At 50.5% G+C, this 26,992-nt stretch overlaps 1 protein-coding gene across 2 annotated transcripts; it reads left to right on the top strand.

The window, feature by feature from the left end:
- fbxo41 (F-box protein 41) lies at positions 1 to 26,467 on the top strand. Of its 2 annotated transcripts, XM_023799172.2 has the most exons (13): positions 1 to 80; positions 10,476 to 11,473; positions 16,340 to 16,547; positions 17,894 to 17,967; positions 21,462 to 21,817; positions 22,285 to 22,520; positions 23,752 to 23,867; positions 24,770 to 24,922; positions 25,004 to 25,099; positions 25,205 to 25,323; positions 25,496 to 25,654; positions 25,852 to 25,967; positions 26,389 to 26,467. In XM_023799172.2, exons 2-13 carry the CDS (start codon positions 10,737 to 10,739, stop codon positions 26,449 to 26,451), a joined length of 2,433 nt encoding a protein of 810 aa, XP_023654940.2. In that variant the 5' UTR covers positions 1 to 80; positions 10,476 to 10,736; the 3' UTR covers positions 26,452 to 26,467. The 2 variants fall into 2 exon arrangements, 1 of the variants encoding a protein (XP_023654940.2); XR_002836618.2 differs by lacking the exon at positions 26,389 to 26,467 and having other exon boundaries at positions 25,519 to 25,654; positions 25,852 to 25,966.
- The last annotated feature ends 525 nt before the right edge of the window (positions 26,468 to 26,992 follow it).

Genomic DNA, 26,992 nt, shown 5'->3' with positions numbered 1-26,992 from the left:
GCTGCTGCAGAGTGGAGCGCGTGACGTCAGCAGCGGAGCGGCTCCTTGGCTCGGCAGAGGAATGGGGGACAAACTGCGAGGTGAGCGATGCTCTTATTTTAATGCATTTACGTGCTTTCGGGGCTCGGCTTAGCCGGGCACGCTGTCAAGCCGCTTGCCAGACTAGTGAACGCGAATGCAGATAGAAAAGGTGGTGAAAATTAGCCAGATCAAGTCGCAGCGGCGGTAGCGGCTTGCGCTGGGAGAAAATGGTGTAAAAGCTCGCTTTAAGGCAGACGGTGTTTCTGTACACGTTTCTGCGAGCCTGGGATCTAGCGCTAAAAAATCATTACAAACGATTCATAATATACTGATCAATAATTAGCTATGGTATTTAAAAATATTAACTATGAGCTAACGAACCAGCTTGCGGTGGGGTGTATGCACCTTATCCGCAGACGCAGCGCTGCCCCTCGATTAATCGGCACGATCACGTATAATCGACTTTTAACCGTGCCATGTAATGTGACGCTTAATCAATGACTCGTCTATACGAGGGCTTAGCAGGTGGAGTCGCAAAGCTGCTATTTGGGTTAAGGGATAATGCCATTGGCCTAATTTGGGTTTCACGATCAGCACTGCTGACGGGGACCGGCTGACGCGGGGGGGCTTCACTGGTATGATTTCTTTGTGGTGTGCATACCAACATGGCATTTGCCCTCCTCCTAGTCTGAGACGTCGCAGAAAGCAAGACGTGCCCGTATGTGGGGGTCATGTCCAAATCATCTAGCTAGCAGTAATCCATGGGAAGCAGGTGGGAAATGAGCAGCCTTAACGATCTGCGTGAACGTGTAGTCATTCAGTGCTTTCATATTATACGTTATATATTACGAACGAGAACACATGCATCGTTACGGTGACACATTGCTGACCCCAGTCACAGATGGTTATAGATCAATTGGATAAGTATTACAGGCTTGCGATTATGGCTACAATAATGATGATGACGACGGAGATGATGGCAAATCTAGCATACATCACCGTATTTCAATTAATGACATTCAAATGGAGTAAATGTGAAACAGGGGAGTTTACCCCTAAGACCTGGACGTTGGGTGCACATTGATCGGTTCCCTTTATTTTGCTTTCTTGTTTAGATGCTGCCTGGAGGTGAATATAGCTTCGGGCAGTTTGACGAGCTTAAAGACGCTGTGGCAGCAGGGAGCGTAAAGAGGGCAAAAGGGCAAAAGCTGAAGTGGCAGTGGGTAAAGGAAGGGTGGAAACAAGGCAGGAGTTTGGGAAAAGCACTTCCTTATAATAAAAGCTATTCTTCGCCCTTAGCTCTCCATACAAGACCGACACTGTCCCGTGTATTTTCTTCTAATTGAATTAGCGGTTTTGTTTGGACCGACGAGCCGTTTCAGTGTAGTGGCGTTAAAGGTCGCTCCATTTATCCTGCCAAAAGTCCGTATTTTCACAATGGCCTGGCCTTATTGTTCATTTACACCCTAGTGATTCCTCCATTCTGAGTTATTCCTGACTTGCTGTCTCACTGCCATTTTTTTAAATCTGGAAAAAGTTATGGAGGTGAAATGTTGTTTGTAATAAATTAGGCTTTCATTTGCTACTCACTACAACCGTAATGCGCTTTTGTAGGACCGGACGTGTCTGTGTTTTTTCTAGTTGAATTTTGTTTTATTGCTGTTCGTTTATTAAGAATAACTATATTTATCTACAAAAGACCAAAATGTATTAGGTATGCAGTGGGCTTAGCGTGTGTGTTTGATTGGAACAACAACATCAGATTTTAAGGTGAAATTATCTATTTTAAATGCATTATAGGCCTATGCAGTAATAAGTTAATGGTTGAACATTGAAAAGAAATGTTTGACCACTAGTCATTATGTTACATAGCAGAAAACGCAATATTTAAGAAAGTCGTTTTTTGTAGACAATGGTTAAGTCATATTCCCAAATAATGGTGCCATTTGTGGAGTTATATATTGGTTATAGTATTACGGTTTTATATATTTTTTTTAATAGTTTTTAGTTTTTTTGTTGGTTTAGCACATTTTTGTGGTTGTTTCCTTAATGTTTGCCTGGTTTATTGGCATTAAAAGCAGAATGATCTACATGATCTTTAGTGCAGCGGTTATCACTGTTGCCTCACACTTCTGGGACCAGGGATCCTGCTGTGGTTCCACGTGTGTGCAGTTTGCATGTTCTCCCTGTGTCATTGTGGGGTCTCCTCTGGGTGCCCTGGTTTCCCCCCACAGTCCGAAAAACATGCTGAGGCTAATCGGAGCTGCCAAATTTCCCATAGGTGTGACTGGTGTGGGAGTGCCCTGTGATGGGTTCGCGCCCCGTCCTGGTTTGTTCCTTGCTTTGTGCCCGTACCATCCGCGATAGGTTTCAGATCCCCCACCGCCCTGAATAGGACAAGTGATTTCAGAAAATGGATGAAAGGGTTCTTGGTAGTGAACTAGTCTAGGACGGCCTCACTTAAAGTTGGTGGAAGGTCAGGAATTTAACGGCTTCTACACTCCTGTTTCATCATCTGTAGGAGAAGTTGTCCAGACCGGGGATGTCTGGCAGGTTGTGTGAGCCAGTCAATGAGCGAAAAGCAGTAAAGCTAAACCAGAGGGACGTTGCTTTTTCATTTTGGACGTCGGTCCAGAGCACAGATGTGTCACGAGCAAAACGTAAGATGTGTTGCTGAGGCCTCTTCTCTGCTTTTGCTGGTCAGGAGGCGGGACGCTCTCTCGAACCTGATACCGGCGCGGCCCACCGCCATTTAACGAGAAGCAGCAATGGCGAGCGGCTCTCGGGGGTGAGCGTTACAGAAAGCATGCCATGGGGAGCAGATGGGCAAGTGGTGACCTGGAAGCGAGACCCAGGGAGATGCAGACACGAGGCGTGTCATTAAAACACAGTGGGGAGAGATTGATACACCCTACTGCTACTGGAGGCTCGGGCCTGACCGTGGAGTTTCAGGCCGTCCAGGTGGTTTGCATGGCTGACGCTCTCCGGATGCTAATGCTGTGCTAGCCTTCTCGGGAAGCGATCGAATGCCCGGCCTTATTATGTACAGTGATTTCCCCAGCCGGGAGTGTCTGTTCTAAACAAGGGAGAAGATTGGGTAGTGATGAAACAAGCCATGTGCTGTGTGGGCTGCCTGGCGGTTGCACATTGCGCCTCTTTACATATGGATATGTTTCAGATTTAAAAAAAATAAAAAAATAAAAAATACACTTCTGCAATGGCAGCTGATGTAGGGTCTCCACTGACACCTGCTGGTCACGTTGTGCATTTCGGTCACCTCAGACAGACCGATGTGCAATAGATTTACACAGACATGGCTGAACCCCCTGGCGGAGAATAGGTCTATGAAGACTGAAGAAGGTGTTCTTTGTAATGGGTACGACTCGCTATGTTTTGGCCTGGTGTGACAGTGGGTGGAATGGGGATTTTATCTGGCAGGGGATGTAACAGTGGATAGATGCACGGAAACAGAATGGAATTTGGGAAAAGCCCACAACTGGGATCTGGAATTAGTGACTGGGAATTGGTTCTCCCCATCTCGTGATCCAGCAGTTATTAATTTTTTTCTAATATTCTTTGAATGCCGAGGTATGGTGGTAAGTTACAGTGTTCAAGGGCAGGGGCTTTCAGCAGATGAACTTAAGAAGCTTTCCGGAAAATATCTCAGTAGAACATACAGGTATTGAGTCTGGTCTCACTGCTACTGTCGCGCTGTTACTTGACTGGTTAAGGATCTGCACCCATTTCTGGTAGGGCATGAGATCTGCACCCATTTCTGGTAGGGCATGAGATCCACACTCATTTCTGGTAGGGCATGAGATCCGCACCCGTTTTCCAGGAGGGCATGAGATCCGATACCCATTTCCAGTAGGACATGAGATTCGACACCCATTTCCGGTAGGGCATGAGATCCATAGCCATTTCTGGTAGGGAATTAGATCAAATCCCCTGGCCGGCAAAGTATTCAAATCACCGTTGGGCTCTTAAGCAAGGGCCTTAATCCCAGCTGCTTCCGGAACGCTGGTTGACCCCTCTCTGTGGCCCTAAGCATTCCTCGCTTTGACCAAACGTGTCTGCTAACTAAATAAAAGTAAATGTAACATGATGCAGCTCTACACAGCCTAAGGGTGCAGATGCCAAACAAAAGCCATCGATTATGGCAGCAATCATTTATATCTTATTTATGGCAGAAGAGGCTCATAACATCAGGCTCCGTTATTTACATCCGAGGAGACAGTTGCGGACGGCACTTAATCCCTCCATCGATCGCAGAGCGATCAGTAGCATATTGTTTACTTCTTTCACATGCGTTTTTTTATTTTTTATTTCCTTCCTTCACTGTATTCTGGTGTTCCAACGGCTGGTTCCTCTCCCAGACTGTAGGCTGAAGCCTTTTCTTGTGAAGGGCGGAGAGTTCTCACGATTCTCAGCCAGCCATGGCAAGCCCCCCCCCAACCCCCCCCCCCCCCTCCCCACCTGCCAAGTGAACGCTCGACTCACAGGATTGTATGGCATCGTTACCTGCGCTTGTTATGTAATCATGATTTAAGAGTTTTTTCAGATTACAGCAAAATTACAGTAATACTCCATTTTACTGATGCGTGCTGCACAAAGCTACAGTATGGAATGTGGCTAAGCATGTGAACAATGGACTGAATGTTTTTTAGTTTTGGGTGTGGGGACTAATGTGAGAGTACAGTGTTAGCATTGACTGCTAAATATAATTAGCAGCAGGGAGAGGGGTGGGAGTGATGTGTGGGTGGGGGATTATGTTTCTGTCACTGGGGGCTTGGCTGGGCTTTAGTCGGGCGTGCCGTGGACGGCTTGATTCCAGAATCGCAAATTTTTCAGCTACGCTGGCGGGAAGCCAACCGAGTAACCTACCCCGGAACCGCGGACCGTGAAGTGACAGATTCCATAATGGCCTCCCCGTCCCCCACTGCCCCCAGCCTCGACCCTGGTCGGCCCTGTCTGGGGCACAGTTCAAGGGGAACCCTGGATATTTGCCAGGCTGACAAGAATCAATAAACGGGGCGGAAGACGTCCAGCTACATGTCCCAGCCTGAGACCCAGCTGCGCCCTGGGCACCGCTGTCTTCACTGCGGGGGGGCAATGTCACCACCTGTGTCCTGTTGCTGTCCATTAACCACTCATGGTTACCACTCCCACCCTGTCTGTGCCTGTTTGGAAAGGCCACAAAAAATAGATTTCACGTACACGATGTGTTTCGGAGGATGTTTTCCAAATAAGAAAGTGATCTCAGCATGGCGGTAGCTGTCCGGAGTGAGTAAATTTCACTTTGAAGAGCGTGGATCCTCTCACTTCGTGAAGGGCGGTTCTCACCTCTCAGTCTCTCACACACACACCCCTGCCGCCCCCATTCCTCGGCGATTACGTAGCTGGGATCTTTGCTCAGCGGAGTCTGATGGTTTGCGGTGCAGCGTCAGGGGTGGGGTGGGGTGGGGTGGGGTTGGCGTGTGCAAGACTTCAGTGTGACGCGGGGGAACCGGCCAATGAGAAGAGGGATGGCTGGGTATTCAGCATTAGTAGGAAAGGGGGGGGTCTTTTTGAACCATCACGGTTTTATTCCTTTTTTACTCTGTTATGTGACGTGCTCTCTCAGGAGGGAAATCCTGTCCGTTCCGGTTCTGTAACCTGGAGGACTGGTGTCTGCGCTGCTTCAATCTTCTATAGGTTGCCGTGGGAACCAGCCTCGTTGGGATGGGGGGGGGGGGTTACCTGTATTCTGTCATCTGTAACGTTGGAGCGTCAGTGAGCCCAGGAGGAGCATACCACCCTATTAGATGAATGAGGGGAAGAAACAGCGACTGCCCCCCCCCCCACAGTCTGTCCTGATTTCCACCTGGAACCCCCTCCCCCTGCCTTTCGATGTTGCCGGCTCTTTAATCCCAGATTCCCCCAGAATTCGACACTTGTGTGTGACTCGAGCAATTTGGCATGCTTGAAAACATCCTGAGTATCTCCGGCTGCTCTGTCCCAGGTGCTGCCTGACTCTCGCTTGCAGGTGGATGGGGGCTCCCCACTGCGAATTTTGTGGTGCGCTACCCTCTGCCGAGAGCACTGGCTTCATGCCACATTGCTGCTCCTCCAGCTGGCTCGCTGGGTGCCCTTGCTGATCCGAGAGGATTCGGGCCTGCCTTCTGTTCCACTTTGGTCCAAACAGAACACATCCGGCTCATCTTCCAGTCACCCTCCCCCGCCACAGCTCTGAGTCGTGCAGGAGCACCAGAAGGCCGATATCCTTCAAGCATTCTCAGAGCATGGATCGCAGGCATGCGTTTGGTCCTCCAGACAGTCCACATTTTTGCTCTCTTCCAATTCCCAGGATGTTGGGAGGGAGCAAAAACATGGACCGTCTGGGGATCCCGAGGACTGGTTTTTAGAAACATTGGTCTAAACCTTGTGTAGCCAGTTTGGGACTGGGAAAGGCATCTGGCACGGCCATGTATTCTGGAGTCTTCTCCCAGTGTTCCTCAGGCTTCAGTAGCTCCACACAGGAGCTATTAGACCTGGAGTTATTGGATGTACCTCTGCTGTCCCCACGCCAACAGGACCTCCACACATCCCCCACCCTCCCCTTGAACATCCCCACTGCCCACTTAGGCCTCTCTCCCATCCCTTCATCTCCATGTACTGGATCCCTCCTCTGCTTCTTCATTGGCGGCCTGCCAACTTAATTCACCTCCCCCTCACTTCCTCCCTGTGGCCCCTGTCCGTCCATCCCAGAGCTGACCGAAGCTGCTAAATTTTCGCTATGGGCTTTCCACTGTCGACAGAGGTCGTCCCTCGATGATGCCCGTGTTCTCTGTGTTCGAATCAGTCGATCGAAGGACCACTTCTGTTATTTATTGGAACCATGTTGAACTATCATACGCCTCGTCAACAGGCAGGAAAGACGAATTCCAAAGTGTGTTACGAAACATCACACAGCCCTTCTGTGAATGGTACACTCCACTCTCAGGGGAAGTATCTACGCATGCTTTCTGGTGCCAGATCCCTCACCATTCGCACATTCTGTCTGTACCTCTCCTTAAGGAAATGATTTGTTGTTACTAAAATAAATGTTTTGCCGATTAAACTAGACCATGCCAGGTTGGGATGGAATCCATTACTTCGTACCAGAATTGAGATTGATGTGAATCGTGCTTTTTATAACCCTGCATCTAGTCAATTGGGCCTTTCATACGAAAGTTCATTCTCATTTGTACATGCTGGCTGGTGATGTCGACTTTGGTCCTCATGAAAAGCGCATTGTTTCACACTCCCAATGGCTTTCAGGGAAAGATGTGTAACACAAAACTTAGATGCTGGACTTAAGGAACTGTCAGATTGCACCATCAATGAGACAGAGCTGTAGGAGCTAGAGGGCCTTGAGACTAAAGCGCTTGTTTCTTGGTGAGAGGAGATATTGCCATAGTTACAGGCCGAGGAGTGTGGAGGACGTGTAGTGCCAAGGGGGGCAGCTGTGTCCTCGATTGAATGAAAAGTGAAACGGGAGGGGGCTTCTCAGCTTCAATGTGCTGGGGGGACAGCTGTGCCAAGGGTCCTGTGACGCTTACAGAAGGCTGTCCCTTAGCATTCTTACCTGAGTGAAGATAGGAGCTTGGTTCCTCAGGTTTGACCTCTGGTTTGCTTTGAGAGGCTTTCAGGGAGCAGGAAAGAGAAAGGAACTGTTAGGTTGGTATGAGGCTGTGCTTGGAGAGTCTTTAGGTGTAGTGCCTCCTGGGAGGCTTGCAGAGAGACGGAGGGAGTTATGCACTCGGAAAACGGAAGCGTGAAGCACAGCTCAACGCAAAAGCTGCTGGCCGCTGACAGGAAGTGACACGCAAGCTGACAGGAAGTGACATACGGGCTGATGTTCTGTTGGCAACCCAGGGACCATCGTTGCGATTACCCTCAGCCTCCCTGGTGGCATGAGCCTGGTTTTAACAAGGGACTCTGCACGCTTTTCCCTTCCCATCGGCCTTGCTCTAGACTTAATTACTACCCGTGCCCGTCGTCGTTAGCACCTACGATCATTCTGCTCCGGTGTGACTTGCGGGGCTGTCTGCACATCTCAGCAGGTCTGGGAGTAACCTCGGACAGGCTGAGGAAATATGGAAATGCTTTCCCATTCGACGTGGTTTACGTGGATCACTTGACAGGTCTGACAGCGGAGTAGCATTGGAGTAGCAGGCACAGAGAGCCCAAACCGCTCACAGCAGTGGAATCGATGTTTATTTCTCTTTGGTAGCTTGGCAGGTGCGTCACGGCTTAAAGAAGTGCATCCTGCCCACGTATACACCTGGGTGTTGGTTTAATAAAACAGATTAGATTAGGTTTAGGCTAGGACATTTCTCAATTTTGAAGATACATGCTGAGTTCAGTCAGTGTTTAAATGGAGATGTTGCACGTATTCCAAACAGTTTGAGGCTTTTTCTGCCTGTGTTTCTTAATTTATGACCCGATTAGCGGAATTAAGGTTGACTTTGCTTCAGACCTCAGTAAAGTTCTTGGGCTCTTCTCCATCTTAAATGAAAGTCTTTGGATGATCCTGGAAAACCTCCGCAAATGAGAGGGGCCGTGGACCTTCCCTGGAGTTTCCAAAAAATTTCATTTCTCACTATGACATTTTTCTCTTGAGGATATCAGTTACTGAGTGCAAAGCTGATTTACTGCTTTTCGTTAACTAAATCGATTTCTTTTGCCCAGGTGTGTTACAGTGGACGACATGATCTGGTCCGGTTCTCATCGTGTCCACCTCGGAGATAGCCGTATGGTAGCATTTGGCGGGGGCTTTTGGTGTCATGAATGGAAGCCTTCGTGATTCTGAGTAGGTGACGAGGCCTGGTTTTGACAGTACGTGCTTACCCCCTCGAATCGGGATTGAGTTGGCACGTCGTCCTAATTAATCGTCTCTCTTCTTGTCAGACTTGTCCTTCTCCTACCAGGTGCTGCAAGTGGCTGATGGCCACTGTGGATTTTTAGACACTGCAGCTCACTGTACCACCCTGGGGCTGTCAGAGTTTGACATTAACACGCTCCCCCCATTGATTGAGGAAAGACTGTTCACTCACGTCTGGTTAAATAAGCTTGCTCCACTGAGGCAAACAGTTCTGAGGGTATTTTCTGTGGCCTAATCTTGTTTTCGGCACCTATTGCTCAGGGGTAAGGGAGCCAATCACATCATTTGGAGTGGAAAACAGCCGAATGAGCAGCCAATCACTGCACTGGAGTGAGAAACGGCCGAATGAGCAGCCAGTCACAGCACTGGAGTAAGAAATAGCGAATGAGCAGCCAATCACAGCACTTGAGTAAGAAACAGTGATCGAGCAGGCATCTTTGCATGTGGCCAATGATCCTTATCAGTGGCTTAGCGACATTTTCAGAAAGGCTGATGGTGACAGGCTAACTTTCCAGAACTAGCTAATGACATTTACAACATTAACGCTATGTTTTTGTAGGCCCCAACTCTCTGTATATATCAGGGGCTTCCAAGAATTCTCTGTTTTAATTAACAGCTTTGGGGGAAGCATGCATGGGTTGGATCTGCTGGCCTATGCCAGTGCTCAGAGCCCATCGGGGATGACATATCAGGGCCTAGCCCCAGAGGGCAGTCCTAGACACTTGTTACTGATTGGCTGATGAAATTGCGAGAACCGCCTTTTTTGAATGTCACTACATCATTTGCGTCGGCTTAATTTCAGAACGCTATGTGCTGGACGGCGACAGAGTGTGACGTGACATTGGCCTGTACCCTCCGTTCCCCTCCTCGCCAGCAGATGGTAGACGACGGGCGCCAGACAGTCTGGTGTTAGCCATTGAGTACTGAGCTACTAATTGCTGGCTGGCTGTTGAGTTAGGGCAGCCGTTCTGATTGGCTGTTAATTCTGAATACCAAATCTTGTTGGCTTTTTTTTTTTCCTTTTAATGAATATGGCAGTTAGATTCACCTCGTAGAAGCATCAAGTACATCTTAGTCTAAGTCATTTTGTCGATTAACTAATTAAGACATTGTAAACTTCTTGAATGCCCTACATTGACTGCGTATCTGTGACAGCCGCCCAGCCACAATGCTAATGTCGACTTTGCAATGTTTCATTGATTAATTCCCATTCACGTTAGTCTGCAAATAGCTTAGTGTCGCCTCAGAGAGGAAACCAAGAGGAAGGTATCTTAGGAGGTTTGATCTCGGTTTCTTCTTTTCAGAAAGGCCAGCGGTGAGTCGGGATTTTCGCCTGTTTTTCTTTTTTCTCCGGAGCTGGTCTACGTTTATGTCGCGTCTGGCCGTATCCGGCTCATTGGCTCAGGCTGCATTTGAAAGTGATGTAAATTACATATGGGAATGAATTGTCTGATGAAATGTGCCAGAAGGCCAGGCTAGGCAGGTGGAAAGAGGAGATCCATTTGTTTTTTGGACACTCTGAAGCTGATCCTTCTTCTCTGTCTTTCAGGGCGAAGAAGCCAGATGTCATCAGCTGGAGACGCGTAACGGCACCCAGGAGTTCTCGGGGGGGGGGGGGTCTCGAGGGCAGCTTGACAGGCGCGTTGTGTGCACGCACACGCGGTATTTCTCATGCAGCCCAGCGATGGACGCCTGCTGTTTCGCCAGCCCGTGTCCAGCAGTGATCCGCCGTCGTTCGAGATGAGGAGTGCGGCCCAGGGCCCGGCCAGGGCACTGACGTGCCAGCGCCGCTGTGGCGTGTGAGCAGGGCATGGCCTCTCTGGAGCTGCCCTACCGCTGCCCTCGCTGTGGGGACAACAAGCGCTTCCGGAGCCTGGCGTCACTGCGCGCCCACCTGGAGTACAGCCACACCTACGAGACCCTCTACGTGCTATCCAAGTCCCACGCCGTTTGTGACGGAACCGCCCTGGTACCCTTGGTCGGCGACGGGCCCCTGTTGAGCCCGGCCCGCAGCTGCCACGACGCCAAGGAGCACCACTCGCCCTACGACTTCTCACGTGCCGAGGACCTGGGCCTCACCACTGCCGCCTCACGCTATATCCCCAATGTGGAGATCCCGCTAAGTGAGATCTTTATCAAGAAAGCCATGAGCTCAGCCAATCAGGGTGGCACATCGCCGAGCAACGCCGTGGCCGTCGCCGCCAACGTGGCCGCCAGCGCTGTGGAGGCGGCCTACGAGGAAGGGCTGGCCCGCTTCCGGGTGCGGGCGCTGGAGAAGCTGGAACTGGACGAGCGGCTGGAGAAGCTCTCGGAGGAGGTGGAGCAGAAGATCGCAGCCCGGGTGGGCCGCCTGCAGACCGAGCTGGAGAAGAAGAGCTCGGAGCTGGAGAAGGCCAAACAGGAGAGCGTGCGGCTCAGCCAGGAGAAGCAGGACCTGGAGGATAAGGCCTCGGAGCTGTCTCGGCAGGTGGACGTCTCCGTGGAGATGCTGGCCAGCCTCAAGCAGGACCTGGTCAGCAAGGAGCAAGAGCTGACCCACAAGCAACAGTGAGTAACTCACAACCTGAACTCTTAATTTTAATTTAACTCAGTCACCCAGGTTGAGATGAGGGACAACTTGACCTGGGATGTTCCGGTAGGTGTAGAACTATCCTGGAGGCTGTTTTGAGGAGAATCGGGAAGATCTTCTTGCTGAGAATGTGAACCTAGTCATGATAGGTTGCACTAATCGTTTGGGAGTTTGGCCTTAAATCCTGGTATTCATGGATTGTAATTGATTTGATATTGAGATGCATCTCATTTCATGCACAAATCTTTACTAACTTACATGTAATTATTGAATTGCCCAAAATGCTGCACTTTCACAAAACACAGTTGGATTGTTTGGCTGTTAAACCCCTGGGATTAACCCGTTAACTGCTTAAGGCATTTTTTTTTTTCCTCAGGCTGAAAATAGGGAGTACTGTACTTCTGAGATTTCCTTATATTAAGTGCTACATTACTTTGAGGTTTTATAATCAGAAAGCTGTGGTCTCATGCCAGAGACTGTATTGTGTAAAACCGGAATCAATCTACACGCAGCCTCGAGCGTGAAACATTAAGTATTAATACAATAACACCTCGATCTTCAAAGAAGTGCATTAAATTCATTTCCGTTGTTTCCAGGTACATTAAACTTTTATGGCCTAAAAAGGAAAATTATGTTACAAAAGTTGAATAATCAAAATACCTTGTTATTTTTCTGTTCATATACATCCTCTTCTGGAAATGTGGCATAGCATGGCCGGTAAACAAAGATATATTTTATCCTCCGACAGATTTTCATGTTGGGAAAATCACAATAAACTGTAGGGTTGCATAATGCTTTATACTTGCCGGATCGGTAGCCAGTTTGGCTGCTGGCGTTTGCCAGGGTAGGTCCTCTGTGCCTTTCGAGGGTGGCAGTAGGATTGTGTCAACATGAAGGAGCGGATTTGTAAACCACTAGGGGTTCCAGTAACTGAAAGAGTGGCCCAGTACAGGTCCGAGTCTGGCTGGCGCGTTTCTGCATGTGAGGAACCCCTGTACAGGGGACAGTAATTTTTTACAATCCAGGATATAAAATACCACGGGCTTTCCCAGGAAGATGGGTGTGTGGCTCAGTGGGTTGCAATGCTGTGCCAGAGTCATGGGTTCGAATCCTGTGGTTGGCTGTGTGATGTCACCGTTGGGCCCCTAAGCGAGGCCCCTAACCCTGCTTCCTTAGACATGTGTATCACTTTGGATAAAAGCATCTAATAAATAAATAGATGTCACGTAAATATCATACTTTAAATGACCACGAGTTGCCAAACTTTTCAGCCCACGACCTCCAAAATAACAGTGCCACACCTACAACTGCCATTTTTCTTACTGGGGGGGGCTAGGTTTCGCTATCCGGTGGGGGTGCTTGGTACATTTTGCTGATCAGGTTGGGGTGGCGGGGTCCAGTTAAAATCGAACATTTGTTTTTGAAATCTTACAAACATATTGTGAAAATCATCTTGCGGCCTCACTTTTTGGGAACCGCCGCTCTAGGAAACGCCTTTCGATGCAGATTTAGGCTACATATTATACATATTTGTTTGGCTCTAGGTTCTAGCGGTGCTGGAATCAGGCTCTGCTAGTGAGGTCATCATTTATGCACTGGACACCTGTGGTTCCTGCTGCCCTGCTCCTCAGCGTGTGTGCTCAAACGGAAAGTAATATCTCACATCCAGGTAGTCCCTTCCTTTGGGAAAATTATTCTCCCAGTTTCCCAGTGGGAATCCGGCTCTTTGTACACATGGCATTTAAACTGAAGGCAATCCCACTGTAGTATGAGCTATTATTAGCCTTTTGGCGGGCTCTTTAGCCTGGCATTAGCTTTAGCGAACATTATTAGCGCGCACTCTTTGCATTAGCTTTAGCAAATAGTTTTAGCATGCTCGCATTGCATTAGCTTTAGGAAATAGCATCAGTATGCTCACATTGCATTAGCTTAAGTAACATCAATATGCTCACATTGCATTAGCTTTTGCAAAAAATCATTCTCATGTTCCAATTGCATTATCCTAAACAAATAGCATTATCATTATGCTAACCAGCATGACATTACATTCAAAACAGGATCTTATGTACTGCCAACAACAGAGAGGTAAATGGCCTGTTCGCAAGACTAATAAATTCAGTGAATCAGCACATGACAGGTGTGACATTAGTTGAATTTTAACACATGGTAACAGATATAAAGTGCAGGAACTGTTAAGTGCTACATCGCAGTCTCGGCAGTTGGCGACTGCAAAGCTAAGTGCACCGTCGTTAGCCTGCTAACATTAGCATTAACATTAGCGTAAAGCGATATCAATTTTGTTGGCGTGCTAGATCTCGTGAATGTGTGGGAACATCGTTTGAACATTAAAAGAATCCATGCCTCTGCGTGGTGTAGGAGGACGTGGGGGGGCCAAGGCCCCGGTAAAATGTGAATTTACCGCAGCTGATTTGCGGAGTACCGCCCCGCAGCAGCTGGCAGGCTTTAAGATCCAATCAGTGAATGTGTCTCCTCCTGTCATTCTTTTCTTCTCCAGAATACATGGGTCCACCCTTGTCACCCTCTCTGCCTGTCTGTCCCTCATGCGTATACCCTCATCCGTCACTCCACAGAGTCCTGCTCCACACCACAGTGTTCACACGCTGGCTAACAGTGCCCCCCCCCCCCCCCCAACCCCCTCTCACAACAGAACACGCCTTTCATCTTCCTCACGCCCATCTGTCCTTGCAGGCAGTGACTCTCTCTCTCTCTCTCTCTCTCTCTCGCCCCTGCTTTCTCTGAGCAATGTGACAAGTACATGAAACAAGACGGAAGCGGAGTCTCCATTCTTGTATTTCCCCTTAAGCATGACAGAGCATCTGTTTTATTTGCATATATTCCGTTATTTGAAGAGATCTATTAAAATAGTGCAGACGTCTTGGTGCTAAAAAGACTGCATCTGATCAATATGCTCTGGGTGCCCTGCGCACCAGTAACATACACACTGGTGACGTTTTTTAAGAAAGTTCAGACTCACTCCTCTCTGGTATCTTCGCAGATGCAAAGCTTTTAACAGTAAATATGGCTGCTCCATGCTACCAAAGCTTACAGCAGGAAGATTTCACTCGCTTGTGTCCATCTCCTACCAAGTCTGCCGTTCCCTGACCGCAGGGGTCTGTTTTCACCCCGTCCACCAGAGGGAGCTGTGCTGTAGTGGTTCACTGCTAATTCCTTCCGCCTGACTGGCTCAGGATTAGTTCTCTGTCAGTCCTGGCATCGCCGACACACAGTAGATCTGCTTAAGCTCTCTGAAGGTTTAACGACGAACAGGCTGCCTATAACGATTCGGCTGAGTTCATACACCACTATAGCCTGATGTATTTGTCTTAAACCTCTTAATTCTTCCACTGGTTATTTTAGTCTCTGCTGTATTTCAGAGCCTTTCATTTATTTTTCTTAAACTTCAGTCATCTAATTACACAGAACGGGCACCCCCAGAGAATGAATGCTGCTTATTTGCTTACGTTTTCATCCAATTATTACGTTTAATAAATGTGAAGCTATATTTAAGCTGGAGTTCGCGTACGGCAGATGGTACAGGTGGGTGGAGACATCGCTGCCCGCATGCCCGCTTTTGTGGCGATGCCCGTATAAGGATCGTCGTCCTGAAGCCATGTCCACGTTCAGGAGGAGCGTTTGCACTTTGACTTTCTCTACAATGCAAAACCAGATTCCACTGACCCTTTCCCTTCTGGGACAGCAAACGTCCAGGATTGTTACGGAAAGGTTATCAAGGTCACTCCCACGGTGTGATGCTCCTTGATTAATTAATTACCCATTATTCTTGCCATTTGCAGTCTGCTCTTTGTTGTCCGGTTGGCTAGAAAGCCAGACCTACCCTCTGCCTGTCCCCGGAGTGAGTACCAATCAGAGCGATCCTCACCATGCCTCATCTGGTCTCCTAGGTGATGGAATGTTTGAGGACTGACATACTTCTGCTTTGGATCCTTGTGTCTCTTTTGAAATACCTAACCAAGGTTGACCTTGTTGGGCTGATCTGTGTGAAGCACTAGGAGGATGTGGATGTTTCAGGGGAGAGGTAAGGTAGGATCTAATTTTATTGGGATAAAAAGCAGGGTTGCTGTGGGCATGTTCGAGGAGAGGCTGTGATCGAAGACCCCGGCCCTTATGTCTGGAGATTTTGCTCTTTCCATGTTGTTCACAGTCCCGCCTCATCTCGAGGATGTCTGTAAAATCGGCCCGTTCCATCCTCCAGGTCGCATCCTCCAGCTTTTTAAACAACAGGGTCATGTGGTCCGGCAACCTTAAGCGTTGGGGTCTTATTACCTGAAGTTGGCCCCCGCGTGACCTCCTTGAAGACTGGGGGGTCTGAGTGGCCTGATTCCAGGGACGGGGAGCCACACGGTGTCAGGAAACACGGCACCTCGGCCCGGGGGCCGCCGACATTCATCATTCTCCGATTCCCATAGCGCCGTGGACGTAACAGGAGACTCAGCTGTGCGTGTGATCTGTTTAACACCCCTCTATTGCTCCCATCGCGCATGCCGGGATCTCCGCTGCTTTTCTCCTCATGATTATACCATATCATCCCACCTTTGGTGCCTTGGCCTCGTCACTCCAAAGAGACAGATCTGGCAGCCAACGGTAACACCAGCCTATTTCCTCCTACCACTCGAAGGCCAGCAGAAGGTGGTAAACTGTGAAAACTCCCCAGCAAAGCAGTAGTACCCCTTTTGGGTATCCATGTTGCCCTTCTACTTTGTAGCAAACACAAAAGTGAAGCGTACATGCATGTCTGTCTGGGTTACTGCACATGGGCTTCCTGAATTTGTCCTGAAGGTTATTGGTTCAACTCCCCTTTTCAGGGAGGTGGTGCAGATTGACCAGTTCCTCCAGGAGACTGCGGCCCGGGAGGCCAGTGCCAAGGTGCGTCTGCAGCAGTTCATCGAGGAGCTGCTGGACCGGGCTGACCGCGCTGAGAAGCAGCTGCAGATCATCAGCAGCTGTGGGACCACGCCCAACGGCAGCCTGGGCCGGTGCAGCATCCCGGGGTCGAAGGGCGCGAGCCGGCAGGTGAGGAGGGCGCTGGGTGGGTGGCAGGATCAGCGTGTGTACGGAGACCCAGCGGGGGCCCTTAAGTGGCCAGTACATAAATAAAATATTAACACCATTTCTATAAAATCGCTCATTAGTAACGTGAAATTTTGTGACGTGAGAATGAACATGTCTGCTGTTAAGACATTAACGGCTTTGAGATGCCTTGTTCGGCTGAAGGCTGCCTTTGTGGACTTTGTTGCCTCCGTTGCAGGACGAGCTCAGAGACAGAACCTCGTTCGGAATCACTCTGCCTTGTCTGTCTGCTGACTGTATTCCCCTGTTATGGGATCCCTGCTGTTAAATTTCAGAGACGTGAAAATGAATGCACGCTTTGGAGGGGGTGGACTCGTGTGCCGCTGTGCCGTTCCTTCACATTGGGCCCCCACATTGTCCGAGGTTTAAGTGACTTCACACCCTTTCAGACTTTGGGTTCTCTGTTGTCCAAACGCCCCCCCCCCCCTCCCCGAACCACCATGGTGAAAGAAAACATTCATCTATCACGCCCATGCATGCCAGCACACATCGAGTCCTTTCTGCTAGTGCGCCCCCATGTGGTGACGGCTGGCCTAGCTCTCTCGGGCTACCGTGGTGTCTGTCGCACTGCCACAGACCCTGAGAACACGTCTCCTGATGCTGCGTCTCCTCCAGAACGGCTCCCAGTCCTATGTGTCGTCTTGCACCCAAAATATTCACACCGGTTTACACATTAAAAGAACGAAAACGGGAGAATTAAGCTCTTACAGTACTGCTTAATATGGAAGGTTTAAAAACATCCAGCTAGGCAGAGCGGAGATGTATGAGACCTTGCAGGACACGAGCGTCCATTTTTACCGCACTCCATATTTAGCCAGGCAAGCTGAGAACCTGTGTTTATTCACAGTAAAAGCCAAATAAAGGTACAAAAACAGCACATTTAACAAAGAACAAAAGAACACCTTCCTCACAGCATCCTGATAAAGTAGCAGTACAGCTGGCTTAACGACACAAGCAGGTGAAATTTGGGTTCGGATTAGGAAGGTATGTGTGAGTAATGTTAGCTCACCTCCTGCACATTGGCTGAGCGGTGCCCCAGAACTGCAAGCGGAACGTAACTGATGGGGTGATCTGGTAGTGGGGCGGGGGGGGGGTCTCGTAAATTAACCATGGGGGCCATCTCGCTGATGAGAAGAGTGGACCGACGTGCTTGGTTAAGTTCTGTGGGTCAATGAAATCTGTGTAGCGCTTCTTAAACGCCTGGCACTAAGAGGGTGAAAGCCTGGCCTACCTTAATAATAATAATAATAATAATAAAATGATGGATCTCCTGTCTTTCCCTCCTCCAGAGAAACTCCAGTGTGTCGGTGACATCCAGGGGGGTGTACCAGGCGTCCGATCACCGGCCGTCGGCCAGCACCGGGTGAGTGTGCGCGCCGCCTTTGCTTGACCTTTGACCTCTTAGCCAGCAGTGTGTAGATCGCTGAGAGTCATCATTCTGGGGAAAGCCGCTTGATTCTTCTACATCTGGACGTAATGCATTCTACTTCCTGTGGCTGTAATTGATTCCACTTCCTGTTTGACCTCTGACACCCCCTTCCTACACTTCTCCGCCCAGAAGCTGCCTCACTTTGGATGAGAGTATCTGCTAATTAACTTAAGTGTAAAGGAATCAGGCAGCAGATTCAGGTGTCCGATGCTGTTCAGATGCGGGCCGGATTTGGATCAGGAGCAGCCCAGGCTAAGCGTTGCATATAATTCGGGTTCCTCCCTCCATTCGACCCAAAAAAGGCAGAACCTTGCATCATGGGGGCTGAACTGGAGTTGCGAGACTGACTCTAGCTGTTTAGACGCATGACCCTGGGCGCTTGACCCTGTGAAGAGGCGCTTGTCAGCTTTGCCCCGGATCAGTTGACTCCCTTGGTCTGTACTGCATTCTGCGCTGGGACCACTGTCTTTCTGACCTGGGGGGAGAGCCATTCTTGACATGCCTGGGGAGGGTATTTAAAACTACCCCCAGGCGCTTTACCCATGATGCCACTGTGTGCTAAGCTAATCCGCTACTCATTAGTTTTGTTTCGACAGAGAGTGGTTTATTAAATGGATGGCGAGCGGGTATTTCGTAACGGCGTCGTTGGGCGAGCCGCGTGGATGACGTCCGCCGCGGTCTGTCCCTCCGCCCCGCTGCCAGCGACATCCCATGATGATGCCGAAGCCCTGAACTCTGCTTTTCAGATCGCCACATTATTTTTAACACCGCTTCGCGTTCGTCTGACGTTGGCCTGGCCTGCAGATGGAAGGCGGAATAAACACAGATCGCCGTGAATAACTTATAAGTGACCCGTCCAATCTGGTGCTCGTTTTGTACGTGTGCTGATTCATTAGTCGAGGGGTCGACTCGACGCTGCTCGGCCCACATCGGACCCGACGGAACGCTTTCGGGTAATTTTAGAAACAGGGCCCATTTCGTAGCGGGCTGAATCCGTGTAGCAGCGTGGCCTGTCATCTGTGAGTTGGCGCCCTGCGGGGTTGCGGGTCTGAGCGTGCGCATGATCGGGCCCGCGGGTGACAAAGGATGCAATGTGCCAGCCAGCTGCCTCATCAGCGCCCCCTATAGGCTGGTCGCCCATCACCCTTGCAAGCACCCCACCCACCCCACCCCCCCTGCTGCTTTCTTGAGCAAAATAAAGTGGTTTCTGCAGGACCCCCTGGGCCCACTGCCAAAGTGGCACATGGGGAAAGAGGGAAAAATAATAATAAAATGTGTGATTTGTGAGATGACTATTGTGACGGAGGTGACAAAAATGCTATTTTGGTGTCTGTATCACGGTAATGAATGTGCACTGGACTGGGGGGGGGGGGGGGGTTGCAATCCTGTCTCCCAAATGAATCATACGGCACAGATGTCAGATTCGCGACGGCTGCCGTTCCAACTCTGATCCACCTGTTGCACACCCCCCCAAATCACGCGTTACTGTACGAGCTGTGGGCGGCATTTGCGAACGGAGCCGCATGACAGCCGGACAGGAGGGAGGCAGGGAGGGGAGGGGCAGGGATTTTATTTGGGATCGGCGGCGGAGATGCACGCGTCTGACGGAGCGGCGGGGAGGAACGACGGGGGAGCTGCAGGAGGGTCACGGACGGGGAACAGAACGGACGACAGGTCCAGGAGCAAACTTGGAGGGGGTCGGGCCTGGGACAGAACACAGAACACAGAACCAAGTACTGTTGGGTCGGTAACAAGGCCCAGGTGAGCTACATGACTTGGGACACCCACCACCTGTCAGGTCCTGGCTGATAATTACCCGCGCTTAGATTGTAGTGTTTTCCTCTGGGGTACAATTCAAGCAGAACATGACTGCAGAACAGAAGTTGACCAGAGATTAGCTTCCAGCGAGAGAGTACCGCGTTAGCGTGCCGTTACACGGCCTCCTTAATGAAGCGTCTCCCTCCGCTGACGGAAGAGGCCCTGATTTTACATAACCCTCCGCGCCTCCAGATCCCTCCCGCGCCGGCGCTTTCTCACGCAGCCCTGCCACGGAGCCTCGGCAAAGTAAACAAACAAAAAAAAACAAATATAAATATAAAACCAGCTATTTGTTGCAGGCGCTGTGGTATCTGAGCCAGCCGGGCGACAAGGTCACCACGCCGAAGGCGACAGCCGTGACAGAGTGCGCCCGTAACCCGGCACGTCCCCGCCGTGCGCCGGGCGGGATGCTGAGATCACTCTCCCTGCTCGGCCCGTGCCGTCGTATACCAACAGGAGGGGCCTGGCACTGCAGGCAGCGCATGTGACAGCACAGAGGCGTCCGCCGGCGTGCCTGTTTAAAAAGCTAGCCAGTTCGTGGGACACGTGGGCATGCAGGTGATTAGAACCTGGTTAGCGTGCACGGTGGGGCAATAGTGTCCTCAATGATTAAGAGTTAATGGGATTGCAGTTACTTTTACCCACTGATCTCCAGGTGAAGTGTTTAGTCATGAATCTCTTGGGGGGAGGGGGGGTCCCAAAAGGGTCACGCCCATGCAAGGCCCGGGACATGGTGAAACCCAACGCGGCGTGATTTTGGGAATTCAGGACAGCCCCCGGCTCCCTAGCTGGCCATGAAACAGCCCGTCCGTAAAGCCCTGGCTGTTTCGAGGTGCACTCATGGCCCTGCATGCGCTGGGCCGGTCCTGCCCGACTGCTGCGGCTCTGTGATCCTGTCATTCCTCCCGTCGACTTAAATGCGCCGGGAACTCTGGCAGAGACGCCTACATGCACCAGCAACGGAAATCACGGTTATTTTTTACAGCAAGAACCCCCAGCTGCAAACACTGGAATAAAAGCGCAGGAAGAGGTAACAGGCCATCTGATTAATGCAGTGACAGAGTCTGACAGGGAAATTTGATGTATTTGTCTGCAGCACTGCAATTAAATCCAGTATGGCCTACAGCTGTGGGCAGATTCCACCACTTACCTGTAATATCCCTTACAGTGCAAAAATGTAAAGTATTAATACTGTCCTGGCACTGTATTTAGAACACTGTGTGTACAGGTGTTGCAGTGAGGGTGTAGGATGTCCCATTAGGCAGCCGGATGGGTACTTAAGGCTCTACTACTGAGGTTTTGGAATGATGCCCCCTGGTGGATGTGTGGCTAACTGCAGAAAGCCCTTTAAGAAAAAGGTATTTAATTCAGCGATTGACTGGAAAGTGTATGTGGGGGGGGGGGGGGGGGGTTGTGCTTTTTCCTTTAAACATGTCCTCTGTTTTCACTCGATCTCAGTGTGGCTGTTTCGATGCTGCTGTGAATTCAATATTCAAGGTTAAGGTCTGTTTCCAAGGCAACGGCATGTGGTGTCACTGCATGGCGTAGCGTGTGGGTCTGCGTCTGGGAAACATCTGACCCTGCCCCCACCCCGGCCTTTCCGCCGGCAGGGTTTCGGCGCGGGGGAAGTCGGCCTCTCAGGGCTCGGTGGGCTATGACAGCGGCGGGGCAGAGATGGACATGCAGACGGGGGAGGAGACGGGCGACGCCCAGTACCACCACCCGCAGTGCCGGCTGAGCGAACCCGGGTTTGATCGGCCCCGCGGCTGGGGTCTCCGCAAGCAGGCCATCCAGAACTGGCAGCGCCGGCCGTACCGCAACAGCACGGAGGGCGAGGAGGGCGACGTGTCTGACGTGGGCTCCCGCACCACCGAGTCCGAGGTGGACGCCTGGGAGCAGGAACGCCGCTCCTTCCCCGACGCCCAGCACGGCGGCTCTGGCCGGCCCGGGTACCGGCTCGGCACAGGTGACGCACTGGCACGCCGGCTAAACTCAAATAACGGTTTTAATGACTTTGCTAAAAGAGAAAGATTTTCGCAATTTAATTATGCATTTCACGTCCGTAGTTTTAGAATCAGTTTCCAACAGCTCGGGATTATCCGGTGATTTCCCTCTCTAGTGCCCCCCAGTGGTTAGGAGAGCCGTGTCATGTCCTCAAGGGTGGGTTTGTTGTTTCCGGGGCCCCACTTAAAAACTTCCGGGGCCCCTCACTTAAGGGCCGCCCTGGTGTAGTGACAGTTTGTGCCCAATAGGGGTCCCACATTTGCTTGAGGGTAAATACCGCCCCTGGATGTACTGCTCTGCTTGCTCCTCCTTTGTTCCACTTTTCATCAAGTACTTAAAAATGAGTTCCGGCACCTCGGTGTCGCGTCCATATCTATCCGCCCGGCATTGACCTGCCTTCTGGGCCTGGCCCCTGACCCTGTTTGCCAGGTCGATCGGAGGGCAGGTACAAGCCCTGCCGTCACGAGAGGAGCAGCCCCTCCAGGAGTGAGGTGATCAGCCCGGAGGTGCTGAAGATGCGGGCCGCGCTCTTCTGCATCTTTACCTACCTGGACACCAAGACGCTACTGCGCACTGCTGAGGTTTGCCGCGACTGGAAGTTCGTGGCGCGCCACCCCGCCGTGTGGACCCGGGTGCTGCTGGAGAATGCCCGGATCTCCTCCAAGGTACCGATGAACCCCGAAGCCCATTCCTGTGCGGCCCCTACAGCTGTCGGATCTCTCATATTTGATGGTGTAAACATACTCAAGTGTGTGCTTTGAATTGTCTGTCTCTACACTGTTTCTGTACTGTGTTCTGACTGTGTTGTCACTGTGCTGTCTTAGGGCTGTGTTCCAACTGTGCTGTATCTTGACTGTGCTGTGTTCTGTACCAAACTTTTGTGGTACCAACCGAAATGCTCTGATCCTACTGAGGACTGAAAAATTTAGCTTTCAGTGCCAAATTCCAATACCCCAATAGTAAATCTGAGCGTGCGTGAGCCAATGAGCATGCAGCATACTTGCGTCTAAAGATCTAAAGTCACTGGTGATTGGCTGTCTAAAGTAACGTTACACAAACACATCATTGAGGCCGGAAGGAAAAAGGTATGGCCAGAGACAAACTTGTGACCTGCGTGTGTGTGTCTTGTTTTTGGTTGTCATGTAAAAAATGGCTAAGAAATCAAAAGTGTAGCTCCACAAGGTTCGAGACTGCGACGATTTAGTTGCATTTTGGGAGCATTTTTGGAGACAGTGTGACTAAATTTCATAATTTCATAAGCAGACAGTGAGAATTGGGGTGTGTGTGTACGTATGTGTGTGTGTGTTCATCGGAACTCAGTCTGATTCACTTCCTCAGAGGCACTAGTGCTGTGGAGGCTGATTGCTTCATCGCAAGCACCGGCACTGTAATGGAAGTTACGCAAAAATGCAGTAAGAGACAGAGTTGATGGAAATATTTGTGTACCTCAGTACAACTGAATACCTTTTTCCTGCGTCTCCAGCCGGTGCCAAAGCTTATTAGCGGGATAACGTTACATCGTTTTTTATTCTGTGGAAAATGAACTATCGATCTAATAGCCAGATTAAATAATGAATTTTAAACGTTAGGTCGTATTTATAAAATATAAATAAAAGGCTGTGTCCTGTTATGATTGCGATCGACCCCCCGGTAACTAACCAATAACTAACAAAATTACTTGTTCAAATAAAAGATTTGTTCTGTAATGTATTTTTGTTGCTGTTGAAATTGATTTTAAAACATACTGGTATCGAAAAAAGTATTGTTCAGGAACCGGTATCGAAATCAAGGTATCGTAAAAGTTTTGAACAATGCCCAGCCCTAATCCCTACTTCCTTGTGTTCTGGCTGTGCTGTATTCTGACTGTGCTCTCTCTGTTCTACCACTGCATTGCAGTTCCTGTGCACTCTGTCTCAGTGGTGCACACAGACACACTCGCTCATCCTGCAGAACCTGAAGCCCAGGCAGAGGGGCAAGAAGGAGACCAAGGAGGAGTACCTGAAAAGCACACGGTGAGCCGGACCACATGCACGCCGTGCTGACATCAGGGGCGTTGGCGAGCGAACGGTGATGTGACCCCACCCACGCCGTGTCACTGCTGCGGCTCCCGTTTTTGGACACGTATGGCTGTGTCACAGCACCTGGGAGGCAGGATTGGTGTGGCTTAGTGTGAGGCTGACAGGGGACGGGCTGGCAGCCTGGGTTTTGATCATGCTAAACACGGCGCTGGTCACAGCTCAGCTCGCGTAGCAGGAGACCACCGTCTGCTTCTAAAATAAGGGCTCCACAGCAAGGAAACGTGCTGTTATGACAGAGCCGAGTTAAGGAATTAGAAATATCCCTGTCTGTGTATGTCTGTCTTTCTCCGGCTTTCCTGTTTGTCTTCCTTTGCCTGCCTGTCTCTTCCTCTCTGCCCATTTTTATCACGTTCTTTTTTCCACCGGCTGGTTCTTTGCATGCCTCTCTCGTCTTCCTTCCATTACCTGTCTGTCATTCTGTCTGTCTGCCTGTCCATTTCTCGTCTTCCTATCTGTCTGCCATCCTTTCTTTACCCATCCCTGTTGTCAGTCTTTCTGTCTGCCTCACTATGTCTGTCTTCTACTTCCTGTGTGTCATTTTTTCTTTGTTTCTGTCTGTTACCTCTCTCTTTCTCTCTCTCTCTCTCTCTCTATATATATATATATACACATACACACACATATGTATGTACACACACACACATATTCCCTCTCTCTGTCTTTGCATCTGTCTGTTTTATCATCCTGTACCTGTCTCTGTGTTACTTATCTGTCTTTCTGCCATTCTTCCGGGTACCTGTCTCTCTCTCTCTCTCTCTCTCTGTCTGGCTCTGTCCATTTGTCTTTACCCATCACTGTGTGTTCACCCCGATGGTCCTCTTCTGTCCCCCTCGCAGTGGATGCCTAGAGGAAGGCTTGGAGGCCCTCCTGAAGGCCACAGGGGGCAACCTGCTCATCCTGAAGGTGTCACACTGCCCCAACCTCCTAACTGACCGCACCCTGTGGCTGGCCAGCTGCTACTGCCGAATGCTGCAGGCTGTCACCTACAGGTGCGTGCCAGTGACTCCTCTTGCACTGCTCGACTTAGTCACACTGCATTCTGCTCACTGCATACGGACCCTGGTTCTCAGGAGTGCAACGGACCCAGTCGGACAGGAGGTGATCTGGGCGCTGGGGGCCGGCTGCAGAGACATCATCTCCCTACAGGTGGCGCCACTTCACCCATGGTGAGTGTGCAGGGAGGTGGGCCCTAATGCAGCATAGCGTTAGACATTATTTTTCTGGAATCTTACGTGCGAATGGGGTGTGTATCTGTGGATGCTGATTTCCAGCCAGCAGCCAGCACGCTTCAGTAACCGATGTCTGCAGACCATTGGTCGATGCTGGCCACACCTTCGAGCCCTGGGTGTGGGCGGGGCTGGCTGTGGCATGCAGGGGCTGGCCTCGTTGGGTGAGTATATGCGCATGATCTGAGATGAGTTGGGCCATGCTTTTGCTCCATAACTGGAGCAGATTTGGAAACTCCATTTCAGTTTTACTCCATGAGTAACTTGATCACATGATCACTACCACCACACACACCCCCCCCCCACCCCAATCTCTCCCAACCTTGGGTCCTGCAGCCCGAAACTGCATGCGTCTTCAGGTCCTGGAGTTGGACCACGTCAGTGAGATCAACCAGGAGGTGGCAGCTGAGGTGTGCAGGGAGGGACTGAAGGGCCTGGAGATGCTGGTGTTGACCTCCACCCCGGTCACGCCCAAGGCCTTGCTGCACTTCAACAGTGAGTACTTCCTCAGAGAGTGCACACCTTCCCGGTGAGTGCGCACTTTCATGGTGACTAAAAACTTCCTTGAAGAGTGCATGCTTTCTCACTCTCTGAGAGTACACACTTTCTGGGTGAGTGCGCGCTTCCTCAGTGCACGCTCCTCAGAGAGAACACACTTCCTGGGTCAGTACACACTTCTGTTCTCTTTCCAGGTGCGTGTCGTAACCTGAAGTCCATTGTGGTGCAGATTGGGATTGAAGACTACTTCGAAGACCCCAACAGCCCCGAGGCCAGGAAGCTTTTCGATGAGATGGTGAATAAGCTGCAGGTGAGTGGCAGGGGGCAGGACCACAGTGGGGGAGCCGGGGGGCGGGGGGGCATCCTCCTGCTTGGTGCTTTGCTGACCTCTGCAATTCTGTGGTTCTGTTGCCGTTTGGGAGCGAGTTCAGGGATATTAATACAATGTTGGTGGTCAGCACCTAAACTTACAAGCAGGAAAGCACTGCCACGCCCACGGTGAGTTTTACTCATGCATCCTGGTGCACCCCTTATTATGGGATGTCCATCCTGCCATCCTAGCTGTGATTCATGCTAGATCCTTTCTGACACAGCACACTACTTCGGAGAGTTACATAATGCCGTTGCCATGGAAACGGAACGCACCACCTTACCGCCAGAGGGGTACTCCGGTCTGTCCTTCTCTGTGGGTTGGGGGGTCTGAGGCACCCATGTCTTTTCTCCTCCAACAGGCCCTGAAGAAAAGACCAGGCTTCTCCAAGATTCTGCATGTGAAGGCCGAAGGGGTCTGTTAACCCTCCAGGGGGCGGGGGGGGGAGGGGGGGGGCTGAATAATCAGCACCATCACCATGGGACTCCACCCTCCCCACCCCCTCACCAACTACGGGGGGAGGGGGGGGGCGGGCTCGTCAAACAAGCAACACTATGACAACGAAGCCACCAATTCCTCCGTAGTACCGGAATTTAGAACAGCAGGGGCTCCTCCAAGTGGCTGATGATGCCCTCTGCTGGACAGTGGTGTGGTCGCAAGAAGGCCTATAGTATGGATGGGGGGATGGGGTAATTCAGGGCTAGGGGCCTGATTTGAGGACTGCCAATCAGCTGTCAGGGCTTAACTGAGGCGGGGAGATTGTTTGATCGACGTGCGGAATGACCAACCAGAGGAATGACAGCAGTCTTCGACTCTGCACAGCACAGAACAAGTTGGACTCCAGGGATTTCAAAACAAAACAACAAAAATTCCGAGGCAATGCCGTTTTTTTTGCGGACCAAGTTTGAAATGCTTTTTAAAGGAAACAGCACATTTTGGCACACACACATGTCTGGGGGAGGGAC

This window comes from Paramormyrops kingsleyae, chromosome 25 (assembly GCF_048594095.1).
Source record: "Paramormyrops kingsleyae isolate MSU_618 chromosome 25, PKINGS_0.4, whole genome shotgun sequence".
Taxonomy (NCBI): domain Eukaryota; kingdom Metazoa; phylum Chordata; class Actinopteri; order Osteoglossiformes; family Mormyridae; genus Paramormyrops; species Paramormyrops kingsleyae.
The sequence above is the reverse complement of the archived record's forward strand: the minus strand, read 5'-3'. Positions and strand labels throughout refer to the sequence as shown.